Source organism: Pieris brassicae, chromosome 7 (assembly GCF_905147105.1).
Source record: "Pieris brassicae chromosome 7, ilPieBrab1.1, whole genome shotgun sequence".
NCBI lineage: Eukaryota > Metazoa > Arthropoda > Insecta > Lepidoptera > Pieridae > Pieris > Pieris brassicae.
This window is the reverse complement of record NC_059671.1, coordinates 8,789,602-8,806,520: the sequence shown is the minus strand read 5'-3', so window position 1 is coordinate 8,806,520 and position 16,919 is coordinate 8,789,602. Positions and strand designations below refer to the sequence as shown.

The 16,919-nt window shown below is 36.1% G+C and overlaps 1 protein-coding gene across 4 annotated transcripts; it reads left to right on the top strand.

Moving 5' to 3' along the window:
- Positions 1–6,240: 6,240 nt before the first annotated feature.
- On the top strand, positions 6,241–16,904 carry LOC123711657 (facilitated trehalose transporter Tret1-like). Of its 4 annotated transcripts, none has more exons than XR_006753996.1 (8): positions 6,241–6,333; positions 7,838–7,935; positions 9,811–9,945; positions 10,979–11,062; positions 11,300–11,578; positions 14,669–14,786; positions 15,025–15,168; positions 15,277–15,358. XR_006753996.1 is itself a non-coding variant. In XM_045664322.1 (8 exons), exons 1-8 carry the CDS (start codon positions 6,291–6,293, stop codon positions 16,266–16,268), a joined length of 1,389 nt encoding a protein of 462 aa, XP_045520278.1. In that variant the 5' UTR covers positions 6,241–6,290; the 3' UTR covers positions 16,269–16,904. The 4 variants fall into 4 exon arrangements, 3 of the variants coding, with proteins under 3 accessions (XP_045520278.1, XP_045520277.1, XP_045520279.1); XM_045664322.1 differs by lacking the exon at positions 15,025–15,168 and adding an exon at positions 15,766–16,904 and having other exon boundaries at positions 15,277–15,405; XM_045664321.1 differs by lacking the exon at positions 15,025–15,168 and adding an exon at positions 15,766–16,904 and having other exon boundaries at positions 15,262–15,405.
- The last annotated feature ends 15 nt before the right edge of the window (positions 16,905–16,919 follow it).

Here is a 16,919-nt window from a genome sequence, read left to right as displayed (position 1 = left end):
AAATTGTATATAGATTAAAACACTATCACGATCGAGATCAACAAAGCTGATCACGGCTTAATACAATAATTCAGTTCAAATTATTAATCAGCACCCCCAAATTTACGAAACAAAATACCAATTGAAATCTGTTTTACAATGATAGAAAATTAATAATTTATGTATACTATGGGGTGAAGACATTCTGACATTTCAGGCAGACTAGCCGGATATTTACGCAATGGTTTGTGGTACACATATTTTGACCGTCCCTCAGATAATGGCGCACAAATGTAACGATCATTCGAACATAACTTTGTAATTTTACAGTGACCATTGAACTTCTCACTAAGTTTGTTAATTATTCGGGGGTTCTTTTATACTAGCACCAAGTCGCCTATTGCAAATGGATGAACCGTGGCTTTATGTGAATCATCCCGTGTTTTGCGTTGCCTGCTCGTCCATCCTGCTTTTAGCAAGATCGCGAATCTCAATTAAACTGTCCTCATTATTACCTTGGTTCGCGTCATTTGTGAGAAAATTTAGCCGAGGGGCATCCTTGTTTTTATCAAATAATAATTGGAATGGACTTCCACCCGTACCCTTGCAATTAAGGGCCAATTGCACCCCACCAACAAATGATTTCCATGACCCCTTTTCGTGATTTTCAGCAATGGTAAAGCAGTCTGTGAGAACCGACACTACTCGCTCTATCCGCCCATTGTCTCGACTAACACCACTCGCCACCTCATGAAACTCAATAGACCATTCATTACACAAGTTCCGGAAATTACTTTCGGTGAACGCAGTGCCCTGATCAGAGATGATACGGTTCGGCGTTCCGAATATGTGGACAAATTCTTTAAGGGCCGTGCATGCAGATAGCGACGTCAAATCTTTAACAACGGTCAAGAAACAATATTTCGTAAAACCGTCAACGATAACGATAACGTACTCTTTAGAAACCCTTCCGCAGTTTCGAGTTCGTAACTATGATACCTACTTTCTACATCAGTTGTTCTCTGACTAAAGTATCCAATAACCTTTAGCTGATTATCAAATTTTTTAAACAAAATTGCACCATATCCTATTGAACTTGCAACTGTGTGCAATTCAATTGGTTTACTGGGATCAAATATGGTTAAAACAGGTGCAGCAGTGAGGTAACCTATTACAGTAGAATGTGCTTTGGTATGTTCGGGTGTCCATCTGTTCGGATATTAGTGGTAAAGGGTAACTATCGCGCACAGTGTTAGAATTGAGTTCCCTAAAGTCGGTCAGACCCATCAACATCCTTTTCGCCAGCCAAATCGGTATTAATTTGGTCCAGTACTGAGCCTGTGTTTATAGTCAGGCAAACGTTAACATCGCGTGCAATTCTAGCAAGAGTAAAAATCAAACCTGGCGTCCTAAACATTTCTCTACCTAAAATAATATCATATGGAATCAAATCAGAATCACAACATTGAAAGTAACTTCGGTGTGAAATCCATCAAACTCGGCACAAGTCGTTATCCCTTGATAAGAGAAACATGAAGCAGAACCAACTCCAGTGAGACGGGTAAACGAGATTTCCTTTCCATCAGACAAACAACTAGCAATCTCCCTTTTCATTAACGAACATTCTGAACCACTGTCAATCAGCGCCCGTAATTTACAACCGCCCACACATACTACAATCAAAGAGTCACGGGAGGCAGAGCAAACGTTAACAGATCTCGCCTTTGCCGAATCGCTGACAGACACGTTAAAATTCTCCTCTCGTTGCTTTTTGAAACTCGTAGATTCAGAATGTCCAGTTTATAAACAATAAGAACACTGTACATTAGTTGGCCTATCTGGGGATTTAACAGTAGGTGCACGAGATTGGGCAGGTTCTTTTCTAATTTTATCCCGCATTAGCAAACAATGTCTTTTTAAATGAACAAATTTATTGCAATAGTGACAACGACGTATTCGTATTAGGCCCGCTCAATCTCGGACGCTTAGAAACCGTCATGATACGTACTCAGATGTCGATCGAGTAAGGCGAAAGAAGTGGGTGTATTTTTCAGCAAATTTGTACGTACCTGGACATCAGTAATGCCATAGATCACAACTTCAATTTTGTTGGACTCACCCCATCCAGTATCTAGTCGGTCTATGAGCGCCAATTTGTTTGTAGAATACTCGACGTACGTCACGGCCTGGTTACTCGTGTACTCCACCATATCACGAATCAATCGTCGTGAAATCTTCTCGTCGTAACAAACTGGCTAGTCAGCCGATTCTTCAGTTCAGTCCAAGTTTTGAACAGTGGATATGAACGCGTAGCCCACCTTTTAGTAGGTGCGAGAACGATGCGTTCCTTGTTTCGTAGTCGCTCCAGGAATTATTTTCATGTGATGTTCAATCTCTTCACACCATTGTGACGCAGTGAATTGACTCTCATCCGGATCAAAAGATGGCAGAAATATTTCCTAGCAGCTGCGGCAGATGTAGATGGCTGTGGGATAGGATCCTGGAAGCTGGTATCATATTCTTGAGGAATAATGACCACGCCTCGGGTGATGATAGCGTGCCACGTTCATTGCGGCTTGACGTGGACGGATTGTTAGCCACTTAGTCCCGAGTTGCATTAGGCGTGAAATATCCATTACTCAACGTACTGGCCGTTGCTGCAGACACGGAGGATGAGTTTGGGAGCGATCCCACTTCTGATGTCGCAGATTCAACGCGATTAATAATTGCAAAATTGGTGTTACTACCGTCGTCCGACATTATAACACAGTCAGTGCGCACGTCCGGCGCAGGCGACGTTCGAAACTCAAGGGACTAAAGAATTCACTTACTGCCACGAAACAGTCGCGCCACTGACATTTGGTAGATCACACAGACTAGGCATTGTCAATTGTCAACGTTGACAATCTACCTTACCATACCACACCGCATTCTACGACAAACTTCATAGTGGCGGGAATTTTAAAATATTAATTCTCCGATATATATATATTAATTATGTCTTTTTCGTAAATACGTCTTGAAGTGTATGTGAAGTATTAATTATATGGTCTTGAATTTCCTTTTCTTTTTGTAATGTCTTTGTAATGTCGTTAAATGTCTTTTTTAATTCTTCTTTCTTTGTAATTCATTTTATCTTCATATTTTTTAGCAATGCACTAATCGTCTGTGTATATGAATGGTACCAATATTGTCTTTGCCCAATTCCATGTAGTTTTTTGTATAGTATTTGTGAATATTTTTCATAATCCACCTAAGTTTTGTCGTGTAGTCTATCTTATATGTCTTTATTTACGTCTTTTTTTTCTAGGTATTTTAGTAGTAGGTACAATAGTGGTACAAGTAATCTGTTATCACAAAATCGTCTTGGTCTTGAAAATTATTTCTATACCTGAACTTCTTCGGGTTTTCATCACCGTTTCCTTAAATCTCAGCACAGATTTTTATCTTTGTGTATGCCATGTGGCATCTGTCGTATGAAGTTGTCTTTACCATAGCTGTGGGTAACAGTACGGTTTGAAAAAAAATTACTCGTTATACTTAATTTATTAATAACGAAAAATACAGATAAATTCACTCTGTGTAACCCAGTACGGAAGTTTGCTTAACTTGTTTAGGAAGGCAACTATTGCTCAAATGGAAACTTGAAGATCTAGATTAAGCTAATAATAGTTCAAAATTTGACTATGAAAAAATAGTTAGGAAAGTTTTCTATAGTGCAACGCATATAATATAGAATACAGCATTTAAAATTTATAACAACTTTATAACAGGGGTTAAACTGGCAGCAGGCTCATCTGATGTTAAGTTTTATCGCCGCCCATGGACACTCTCATTGCCAGAGGGCTCGCGAGTGTATTGCCGGCCTCATAAGGATTGGCATTTGCTGAAGGTGTTCGCAATGAAGTTATTGAGGAGGTGGAATTACCACCCAAAGTGTCCAACATACGTTTTTCATCTAACAGTGTTATTTAGGTAGAGCAGATAAATAGGCGAAAAACAAATTTCATGTAGTAAAATATACGCTCTTGTACCACGGTACCACGCATCAGCGTAGATACAAATGACGAAACCCGCATTCAATGTAGTATTTAATATATTGAAAATGGGTGCATTCTTTATATGTACTATTTGTTTCATCAGGTGGCCCAGTAACCTTCTAGAAAATTTTTCTTGTTTCTAATTTATTTCCAATTTAACAAGGAATACTTTATTACTGTTTAAGAATTAATATTTCTTCTATCGGGATTCGATTGCGAATCCAGACCATATTCCTTACTATATTGAGTTGATATATGATAAACTTTCGTCCTTGGAAAATGTTGGTTCTGGACGTTGTTATCAAAAATGTTATTGTTAAATTACGCGTATCCCATATAGCTTTATTGATATACTATTTATGGGACATCGGACGCATTAAAGGTATCGCCCGTATCGTTTAGACTTGGTCGTTACATAACTGAAGGTGAACACGCACCACTGACTCTTACAGCTACTCAACGAGGTTTTACAAATAATTCGGCTTACGTCCTTGGTCTTCGAGAAATGACCAAGAATGCAGAATAAATAATGCCTTTCATGCAGTGTTCGATTCTCGATATTGCGTTGAAATGTAATTAATAATGAAAAAAATAAATAATTTGAAACAAAACTTTCGGCTCAAATTTTTCGATAGTTTAGCTTATTTAATTATTAGTATCTTACAGCTAGCCTACATATTAAAGAAAACAGATTACATGTGACGGCGCATTGCTAGCGCCATCTGTTGAGAAATACGTTGGAACGAGATTTGACAACTGTCGGTCTGGCGGAGCGTTGTGTCGATGGTCAGCGCGCCAAAACCGTAAAATATTAATACAATTCTTAATTTGATTACAGAGAGTTAAGTTTTCTATACAAAAATATCCTCAATTCGTCTAATGAATATATATTTATATATTATAACAAAAATGATACATATATAAATTTTTTGTTCTATGCTTTATATTATTAGTTTAAGTTTCCAATTCTTCTGCAGGTATACTCTCTGCTTTGTTAATAGACAAATTAGGTCGTTGAATTCTTCTTATATTCTCACTTATCGGATGCAGTATCTCCATGGTTACAATGGGACTACTGTTTGCTTAACGAGATGAAATAGGATCGATACAGATAAAGTCTACAGTTCTGTCACATTTGCAGCTCTTACTATATATCTGATGTCCACATTAAGGATGTTATTTAAGTCGAAGACCAATGGCTTATGTTCAGAGGAAACACCTAACAATGGTTTCAGAAATCTAAAAATTGGTATATTTGTAATTTATTGGATATATGCCGCAGTTGTGTATGTGGGATCTGTTTTTACATAATATCTTCTCCCGGAAACAAAAGGTTTGAGTTTGAATGAAATTCAAGAGATGCTTCGAGGTGGGGATGGGAATGAACATGAAATGACGGATAAATTTCGAATAAATGACTAGTGACAGAAAAGGATTCCAAAATTAATTAGTTTAGTAATAAAAGAAATGTTATTTAATACTAAATTATAATGTATTATTACCTAAGTCTACCAAGCTTTGTTTTAAGAGTCTATATAATTAAAGTTGACTTAAGTATTTAACCCTCGTTCGTATGGTGAAGGAAACATCGTGAGAAAAGCGGTATGCCTTAGATCAAAAAGTGAAGGGCCTGTGTCAGGCACAAACGGCAGAACCTTACCTTTTAGACCTCGACCTAAAGGGTTGTGGGGCTCTCGGTCTGGTGTCTTAAGTCTTTAGATCTTATCGTATGTAAATAGCTCGATTGATTATTTGCTATGAATAATTTTCAATTATGCGTCAAAATTGAATATTGGGATCCGTAAACCGTCGAAACCCGTAATTTTTACAATTATATCGATCATAAATAAACAATGACACACATTTGACAGTTGTGTGACAGTGTTTAATCACGATATTACGATTTTAGGGAAATTGGTAACAATAGTAAACAACAATACCTGTTTACTATTGTTGCCAATTTTACGTGTTTAAAACTGGTTTAGCTACTTATAACTACGTTGATGTTAGATCACAAAATGCTTTGAGGAGAACACTACTTGCGTGCGCGATCAATATATTGAGAACCTGTATAATACTTAGTGTATAAATCGTTTAGTATTTTAAAAATGTATTCATATATAATCTGTGTTAACAGGAAAAGTTGTTTAAATTTATTCTATAGTAAACACATGAATATAACATTGAATATATATTAAGCAAAGTGAAGGAAAATGATACATTTAATTTGTGATATCGTTAGAGTTTAAACTATTATTTATTTCTCTAATAATGGAGGCTGGAAGAAAGTTGCAGTATGTGGTCACATGTGCCGGTAAGTTTGTTGCAAATAAAGCATACAATAATATACTCGTAGTAGCGGAATCTTGATACATACATATATGTTCTGTAAACAGTGGCTTAAAAAAAAACTTAACTTTATATAGTTATTGTTAAATTTTCTAATGTGAAGCTTATATCACCCCAGATAAATTAACGTTCAATTTCAACCATATTCACTAGTTTACTAACCAATGCTGGCATACTCTGAATTGTTACGAACCAAATTAACAAATTGGATCAATGGTCTGCAATATTATTATTGAAGTAAAACGACTCTCTTTTGTTTTTACATTCTTGCAACGTAATCTAGTATGGTATATAGTTTGTTGGTCAGTGTTTTACTATCTCTTACTATTGTTTTCGTATGAGTAGCTCAATTCTAACAGTTATAACGAAATTAAAATGTGTAAACGCGTTGAGTGCCTAAATGCGGTCAATACGTTATTTTTTAAAATACGGTTTTTAATTGCCCATTTTTCATATTTACTAATGTCTCCTTCGTCGCTCAACGGGGTACGCACTTGTTCTTCACAATCATATTAATAACGCAGACATCATCGTAAAGATTCTTATCATTTATATAGATAATATTATAAAATAAAAATATCATACATTTGAGGTTTTCTAAAAAAGTATTGTTAATAACGTTGATAAGGCGATTGGCGATTAATGTTTGGCCTAGTAAAGTATATCCAGGATATTTTTTATGTAAATTACCATTTTCCCTTTAAAACACGCTAATTTAATTTTGTTTCCTTAAGTGTTTGGAGTCTCTGAATGTATAAAAATAGGCGAAAATCTGGCATGTAATTAATTTATCGTATTACATGCTGGATAAAAAAACAATATCTATCTCTAAACAAATTGTTATATATATATATATATATATATAATTATTGTTTGGCAAAAGTGGCCATACTAATTGTTTGTTTCATTGACCTGCCCTGGCCATTCTATGAAATATATGTATGATAATAGCATGAGTTGTTCAATCCTACGATCCAGTCACGAAATACAGAATACGCAACTGTACTTAGTTACCATGAAGGGCAGAGGTCTCTGACTTTTCTAAGTCATAACAAACAAATTAAAATTTGATTGCATATAGTTATCGTTCATAATATATTAATAATAATACGATGCCGAATTAATAAATCGTAAGCGCTTATTAAGCGCTCTTTAAAAATAGAATTTGGAACACAAGATCACTTTTTTAAGTAAAACGTAAAAATCTTATGGATTATTATGTTTTAGTGGAATGTATCAATAAAATATATTTATAGGCCAAATTTTAAAATAGGCTTTATTTAATCTTACCCATATTACATTTAAGTATTTGGTCAACTGAAGGGTTATTCTATGAAAATTCCAATGACAAGCTAATTGTCAGACAGAAAGCCAAAAATCAAGCCATTCAAAACAGAATCGACATTGGAGTTACAAGCCCGCCAACCATTAAGTGTTTCAACTTGTACAATTAATCAATTTGATTACAGTATCTATACTTACGTCAACTATGGGTTTCATATATGCATGGTCAATGGTAATGATAAGGAAGATTTGGCTGGGTAAAGCAGATTTTCAATTGAATGCTGTGAGTATTTTTAACAAGAACTGATCCTTTGCTAGAGCAACTATATGTTAAATAGCTGCCGGATAGTTTTATAAATTTGGTATCAAATTATTTCACATTACAAGGATCGTCATGGTCGGTTAAATGTCATTGCTTGTGGGGGCGTCCAGGCGTCGGGTTGTCTCTCTCCCTAAAATATGGCAAGGCAACGATGGCTGGCCATGAGTCATACTCGTGAACGGGTGCTACTTGTGGTGACTGGTCGTAATTGAATTCGTGTATGCAGGGATGTTAGTTATTTCGACTATTTGCGTGTTGTTCCAACGAGAATTTTAGTGCGTGATCCTATTTCACCATGCCTCCTGCTCCTATTTTATTATTATTACGTACTTATGATATCCTTGTAATCCTGTTGTCCTTACAAACGTTGTGAAAAATAAAAAAAAACTTGGCGATTAAAATGCGTGGCGTTTAGTTTATTGCCAGTTCTTCTTTCCGATCTACGCCCTTGATTTGAACTTTTAAACCCGTCAATGCCGGTGTCCCACAAGGCTGTGTCCTATCCCCGACCCTGTTTATTCTGCATATCAATTATATGTTTGAACTTAGCAACGTTCATTGCTAAGCACTGGGGATACTTTTTTCACTGGCCGGGCAGGTATTTCTCGGGCTGTTGTCTATGAGTGCCGGAACAAACTTGTGTTTGAAGTCGAAACTCTTCTACGTGGAGTCTCGGACTGGGGTAGACTAAATCTAGTCCAATTTAACCGCAAGAAGACACAACTCTGCGCGTTTTCCGCAAAAAAAAATATCCTCAAGGCCTCTCCTAACATCGGAATACTGATACCGGCGTTGATATATCGAATGACGTTCAGTTTCGCGGTCATTTGGAAGGGAAGGCTAAAAGCTTGGTGTGCTCAGCAAGTCGAGACGGTACTTCTCTCCGGGCCACCGTTTGCAACTCCATAAAGCGCAAATTCGGCCCCACATGGAATACTGTTCTCACCTCTGGGCGGGATCTCCCCAGTACCAGCTCCTTCCACTTGACCATATTCAACGAAGAGCGATTCAAATCGTCGACGACCAATGTGCGGCTTGATCCCTTGGCGTTGCGAAGAGATGTTGGGTCTCTCTGCATCTTCTACTGCATTTACCATGGAGAGTGTTCAGAAGAGTTGTTCGGTCTAATAATATTATCGGACGTCAAGGCAAAATACAAAATACCATCCGTATCACCTCGACCTCCGTCGTTCCACAACTGAGCGTTTTCTAAAGCAGTTTTTGCCACGCACCACCACTATGTGGAACCAGTTGCTCACCGAAGTATTTACAAACCAATTCGACTTAGGGTCTTTCAAGAAAAGAGCGTACCAATTCTTTATAGGCCAGCAACGTACTTGCGAGCCTTCTGGCAATGTGAGTGTCCATGGGTGGCGGTATCACTTAACATCAGGTGAGCTTCCTGCCCGTTTGCCTCCTATTTGCCTCGGAAAAAGTCGGAACCTACAATGTTTTTATTAACAATGTTCTTGTATATATTCTAATCCCTTTTATTGCGTGTTGTTTCCACGATAATGTAAGTGCGTGCTCCTATTTCACCATGCCTCCTGCTGATATAGGAAAAAAATTGTTTACTTAAGATGTCATGTGGAACATGGTGTAATAGTTGCAGCTCCTTTCAAATCTCGTCTAAAACAAAACAAAAACGTTGGCGATTAAAAAGACTGGCGGAGAGTTTATTGCCAGCTCTTCTCTTCCGTTCCACGCACCTGATTTGAGAACTAAAATTAGAAGCATTTCATATACGTTTATTATTTTGACGTTCATAACTGTACATTGTGTTAGCTATATGAATAAATGATTTTGAATTTTAACATTAATTACTTATGTTTCTAGGAGGAAACAAAATGGTTCTTCAATATAGCACCAATAGGATTGTTAGTTGGAACTGTGTTTGCAGGATACATTTGCGACAAATTTGGCCGACGAACTACATTATTAACTGCTACAGTGATCGCTGCTTTTGGATCGGTAATATAATTTTATATTGTTTTGGTTCTATTAATAAATAAGACGTAGTTTTATATAAACGAATTTATTACATACTAAGTAGATTCCGTGCTCTCCGTCTCTCGTCTGGAATTCGCGTATTTGTCAAATTTTTGCGACCTATTCAATAATAATAATTATTTAACTATACTTAAACATACATGTAAAAATTGGTAAAAATGTCAGTTTGGTAGTTTTTGCATTTAACTATATATATGAGAGGGTGAGATGTACTAACCTAGCAACCCTACGGATCCTTAAGCCCTACAGATATTCCGATAAGTACGGGATGTCTGCACCAAGAGACCTAAGGTAACAGACGGCGCCCTACGGGTAGGATCAAAGGTTCGAGGTGGTGGGATTATCTCAAAGCTGATTTATTCTGATTTTTAGATATTTAACACAATGTGTACATAATATACGTGTGTACAATGAAAACTTTAAACATTAATAAAATGTTAATGCGCGGAAGGCGTAATATATGGAGAGAGTTAAAGGATTTTTGCTTCGTATATATGATTCTAACACTCAGGGACTCAAAGTGGGTCCGTTTTTGGTGGACGAACTTCTATTTTTAGAAGTTCATCATAGTTCGTCCGGTCACGTGTTTACAATATTTTAATAAATTTCCTGTTTCTGTTTAGCTGCGTGACAATATTATGTGTAGATCTGCAACTAAATAAACAAAAATAACCCGAATTCGTGAATTCGATTAAGAACAATGAGGATTACATCAAATTTGAATAATTATATTTAATATAAGTACATGACCTCCGGAATGAAGGCCTCATTCAACTTCTTCCATTTGTCTCTCATCTTCCCTACTATTTTAGAATTATTCCTCGCTATCTCTTTTATTTCATCTTCCCAGGTTTCTGGTGGGCGTCATTTATTTTTTCTTCTGAACCATTTCAACTAAGAGTATTTTTCACTCATCTGTCGTCACAAACGAACTACTATTACTACTAATCACTAAATAAGGAATAATATTTAATAAAAAATTCTACCTTTTCAGATTTTTGCTGCAATATCATCAGAAGCATGGTTGCTGTATGTAATGCAGGGTCTTTGGTCATTTTCTTTGGGTATAGTATGGACTGTATGTATCTGTGTATGTCTGTTTAATAACTTCGATAGCTCGTACGCCTTGGGGCGAATAAGAACATCACTTGTAAAGTTTGCGTTTCTTTACATTTTTTTGTGAATATAAGTGTTTTCTTGCTTATCAGCTGATTCATGACTTTATTATATGGTGCTATTTCTCGCATCTGTCTCATCCATTACATTTGTACAGATAGTAGTAGTAGTTTCTGTATAGTAATTATTCATTTTTCAGGTTAGAAATATATATATGGCAGAAATAGTAGACCCCGATATCCGTGGAGGTCTGTCTTTGGCGACAAGATTTATGTTCCATTTCGGAAGTCTTTTAATGGTATTGATAGGAGAAACGGTATCTTATAGAGCAATGAACAATTGGATTATAATTGCACCTTTGCTGTCCTTCGCAGCTATTTACCCAATACCAGAGTCACCTTATTATCTATTGAAAGTGGGGAAGGAGGAACAGGCTAGAAAAGAATTGTCTAGTTTGCAGGAAAACGTGGGGACTGAGGTATGAGAGAATGTATGTTACTTGAATATAGTTAAATCAATTAATAAGATGGTATACGCACCGAATTCGCTACTGGTATAGTGTTACACTTTTTCTAAGTTTATCTATATCTAAATCTCGAAGAAATTGTATTATAACAATTATTCAAGTTGTTTATTTTCTTATGACTCTCCAGAAATGTGCTGAATTAAATAATAATGACATTCTAGCGACACATTCAATCTATTCATTGATACCATTGCCTGAATCGCCCTAACAATGTTGTTCCGATCGCTAAGGATATATACAGGGTGTCCCAAAAGTTGACGTCAAGTCGAAATTTTCTCATAGGTAATGCCACACCAGTTATCAGAAAAATTTAAAAAAAAATAAGTCATGTATTTTCGAAGTTATGGATATTTTTTTGTTATTCCAGAAAATGCACACCATGTGACAGTTTTTTCATTCCTGTTGTTACAAATATTTACTTTTTGCCATTTTTTTTCTCTTACGTCATCCCAAATAGTGTTTTATGTAAGCTATGATCCTAAACTCTGTGCTGATCACTCCAACTTTTAGGAAAATGTCATTTTATACCGTACCAAGTTTTCAAAATTAATTTTCGCACTACTTCAACTGATCGTCCTGAAAAAAAAATGTACTACTCCAGTTTGGCAAGTAGCTTTAAAAGTTAGCGCATTTAATAAGGATTCTACAGTAGTATAACACTGAGTCCATTATTTCTTAGATCGGCCATAAGAATTTTTTTTGTTAAACAAAGTCTGTTTTTAACAATCTCTTTGAAATTACAACAAATGATTCTAGCGCACCCAAAACGTTCCTAATGACCACAGCGTGGTTTAAATAAGATGGAGAGAGACATTCCATAAAATGTGAGCGAGACAGATAGTGACGCTTATGACATACGGACGCAAATAAGTAAAATAGACAGTTTCTTTTTTATGATTAGATTTATAACTTTTTTTTATAAAAGATGTTCAAATTGCCGTCCTTCAGCTGCAATACAGGCTCGACATCTCCTTAAAAAGATCGTAAAATGAAGCGGGAAAATCGTCCATTATTCACAAATTCTACTGCTTCCGCTATTCTCTGTCTAAGCTCTTCTACATTTTGAATCGACTTGGAATAGACTTTTTCCTTTACTGCTCCCCAGTAAAAAAAATCAAGAGGATTTAAATCGGGTGAGCGGGCGGGCCACGAGATTGTACCACCCCGCCCTATCCATCTGTCTGGATACTCCTCGTTAAGGTGGTTTCGAACTAAGCGGCTGTAATGCGCTGGACAACCATCTTGCTGGAACCACATATCTCGTAAAATAGTAAGCGGCACGTCCTCCAGCAAATTGGGCAAATGATTTTGTAAGAAATCTAAATAAATTTCAGCATTTAAAACTTCTGGTAACTCAAAAGGTTACACAACAAAGTTACATGTTAACTTTGAAACGGTACTGTGATCTGTCTGGTCTCATCAATCGTGGATTTTCGACGTGCCACTCGTGCAGATTGTGTAGGTTCATGTAGCCGTCTTTTTTAAAAGTTGATTCATCCGACCATAATTTTTTTTCTAAGAATTGTGGGTCTTCTCGGTGTTTTTGAATTATTGTTTGGCAAAAAGCAACCCGAGGTTCATAATCTCAAGGTAATAAGGATTGTACTCGCTGTACATGAAATGGATGGATCTCATTTTTTTGTAGTATTCGGTGAGCTGTACTTTTGGGCACACCTGTGCTGGCCTCAATTCCACGTACCGAACAACTTGGGTCCTCATCAACTGCTTGAAGGACAACTGCCTCGTAGGGTAGTGAAATTCTACCTTTACCGTGCACTTGGTTTGGCAGTCGGCCCTCAGAGAACAGTAGACGGTGCACATTGGTAAAAACTCTGTGATCCGGATAGCGATCTGCATTAGGGTATCTCTCGCGATACCGTCTAGCGGCTTCACTGGCATTACATAAACATTCCCCATAAATGAGGTGCATGTTAGCATATTCCTGTGTAGTGTACGTAGCCATGGTATGGTCCAAAAACACAATAACACGTAAGTCCAGGGAAAAGTAAAGGTCGTCGTAGATCACAAATGTAAAATCCAAATCACAAGCAAACAAGTCCGTAAACGAAGCTAAAGTAGTTAGAACACAAAATAACACCAGCGAATACGAAAAGATGCGTAGTAAACGAAGGAGCGTTGCGTACTGACCTGTAGTGCGTGTGTCAATAAAAACGACGCTACGTCACTATCTGTCTCGCTCACACTTTACGCCATCTTACTTAAACCACGCTGTGGTTATTAGGAACGCTTTGGGTACACTAGAATAGTTTTTTGTAATTCCAGAGAAATTTTTAAAAACAGACTTTGTTTAACAAAATTTTTTTTTATGGCCGATATAAGAAATAATGAATTAAGTGTTATACCACGATAGAATCCTTATTAAATGCGCAAACTTTTAAAGCTGCTTGCCAAACTGGAGTAATACATTTTTTTTTCAGGACGATCAGTTGAACTAGTGCGAAAAAATTATTTTGAAAACTTGGTACGGTATAAAATGACATTTTCCTACAAGTTGGAGTTATCGGCACCGGGTTTAGGATCATAGGTTACATAAAGCACTATTCGGGATGACGTAAGAGAAAAAAAATTGGCAAAAAGTAAATATTTTTAACAACAGGAATGAAAAAACTGTCACATGTGTACATTTTCTGGAATAAAAGGAAAATTTCCATAACTTCAAAAATACATGACTTAATTTTTCTGATAACTGGTGTGGCATTACCTATGAGAAAATTTCGACTTGACGTCGACTTTTGGGACACCCTGTATAACTTTTCGACCTTAGCCATTGTGGCTTCTGGACTGAACAGTGGTTAGACTATTTGAGGATCCTTTCTCCTTCCTATTAAGGTTTAAGCATACTATACTTTCTTCCACAATATCACATTAAGAATCCCAATTTCGCTGTGTCAATAAATATTTACGTGTTTCGAAAATTCCGAATCAATTTTTAAGTAACGGACTCATCTTGCAAACGAGTCTATTTTAGATAATAGATTTACATGGTATGAGTTGTATGCTAATAATATAAATTTATTGCAGGACATTGATACTCAATTTGAAAAAATGAAGATGCATGTCACAATGGAGATGCAAAATTCTAGTTCGTTCTTCGGATTCATTAGCAATATAAGCAGAAAAGCTCTGATTATAACATTCGGTGAGTACATTGGCACAATGAGTTTAACACAGTAGTAAATTGTGTTTTACGCGGAGTTTGCGTTTAGTACTTTGTCAATCTCGAGTTTTTGATAGTCTCATTGCCTATGGTCGAGTTCAAACGTCGAGAATTTACTGACCATTTTCGTAAAGTTTCAAGTGTAAACATTTCTTATTTATTCACACTTTATTGCAAGATTGAATACAAAAAAATCTTACTACTAAGAGATCTCTTCCAGATCAACCATATAACAGAAAATTAATTTAAAGATATGTGAAGTGCAAGACGAGAAGAATACATATTTATTGTAGTAAATTACATCATATGGAACATTTTGCAATACCCGGTTGCGACTGTTTGCTTTTCTGGAATAAAAACCTGAGTATATAAAATATTTCATTTTTTGGAAATGTTCTAGCCGTCTTGGAATTTTGCGTTTAGCAACACATTTTGCGATAGTAATATATTTGTTTAGATTTTATCGTTACAGGCATAAAATTGTTCTCTATTTCGTTGGGACCAATAGTGATGCAAGGATTAGACAGCATGATACTTGAGGAAGCGGACATCGATTTGACCTTCACAGACATGATAGATTTGGGGATAAAAGTTGGTGTTGGTGAGAAGTATTTTCTTCTTTAATCTTTTTTGTTGTGATTACTATGTTTATAGTTTATAAGTCATAACCTTCGGTTAGAGTTTAATTATTTAGCTCGTAAAGAAACATAAAATATTCAATTGAGCTAGGACTTTAGTCTCCATCTTTAGTTCTATTTCTTACTTCTTTTTCTGCAAATCCTGAACTCTTGATACAGCTACTGGAATTGATTTGATTGATTAATTTGGTCCTGTATTTCTTCATAATCTGTTTTTGGTAATATTACAATATTAGTATTGGTCAATTGAAATACAATTAAATATATCTATAAAAAAGCCTAGCCTGAAGATAAGTTATTAAAATAATTATTAATTTCAACAGGTATACTCTCCGCTTTACTAGTGGACCGAGTGGGTCGTCGCATTCTTCTCTTGTGGTCATTCATCGGATGTAGCCTGTCAATGACCGTTATTGCACTATACTTTGGAGTCCGAGATTATTATACTCAGGCGATCCAATCCATTGGTTATGTAACTTTTGCCGCTCTTATTATATTACTCATATCAAAGTCACTTGGTTTAGCCTCTATCAAAGAAGTCATAGAAGTAGAGTTATTCCCTCTTAATGTAAGAGTAATGGCTGTAGTCACTCTTTATGTGTTCGAAGGACTTGGCTATTCATTAGAAAAAGGGGTTAGAGAATTCGAGAGCAGCGCTGGGCGCGTGAGTGTGTTTTGGACGTTTGCTGTAATTGCAATTCATGGATTTATTTTTACGTACTTAGTCCTACCTGAAACGAAACGTAAAAGTTTGAAAGAAATTCAAGAGATGCTTCGGGGTGATGAAAATGTAAACAAAAGAGAAATTACCACAATACAAGAGTGAACAGAGAAGTTTAGAGAAAGAAATGCTGGGAGTAATATCTTGTACAATAATTGTTGAATTAAATAAATTTATTACAACGTCTTTATCTTGAACTTTGATAACCGATATTCGCAGCTAACTTCCAAAGTCTCAGAGATCCTCTATTCACTAACAGGATCCTAATATTGCCGCAAGCTCTGTTAATTTCCCGTTCATTGTGCCTCATGTTTTAAAAACGGTTTTATTTAGTGCTAAATAGCCTACGAGTAAAACAACCTCTTTAGCAAAAACTTTTTTATCTAAAGACAATGATTTATTTAGATATTAATTTATAGTTGTAGCTATGCGACGGGGGTAACGTACATTTAGAACAAAGTGTTAAGCCCGCCCATGGACTTACATACTTACACTTACCAGTGCGTTGCTGACTTTTAGGATATAATATGTTCCTTTCTTTTAAGCTTCTAGATATACGGTCTCTAAGTACTTAGTAAAAAGTTACCTGGTTCCTCAGATTTCTATGACTGTTAATGTCAATTCAAAATAAACATAGCATATATATTATATATAGCAGCTGTTGAATTCATTTCTCCACAATTGTCTCGTTTCTAAATGTAAGATTTAAATAACTAGTAAAATTGTTAGACTTATTTTATGATAAAGCGATCATAA

What these genes read in the sequence shown, in the direction of transcription:
- LOC123711657 (XM_045664321.1), top strand. Translation starts at nt 6,291, where the DNA reads ATGGAGGCTGGAAGAAAGTTGCAGTATGTGGTCACATGTGCCG. An exon ending in GTATGTGGTCACATGTGCCG is followed by an intron (nt 6,334 to 7,837) that starts GTAAGTTTGTTG and finishes ATTTGATTACAG; the next exon opens with TATCTATACTTACGTCAACT. An exon ending in CTTTGGGTATAGTATGGACT is followed by an intron (nt 11,063 to 11,299) that starts GTATGTATCTGT and finishes TTCATTTTTCAG; the next exon opens with GTTAGAAATATATATATGGC.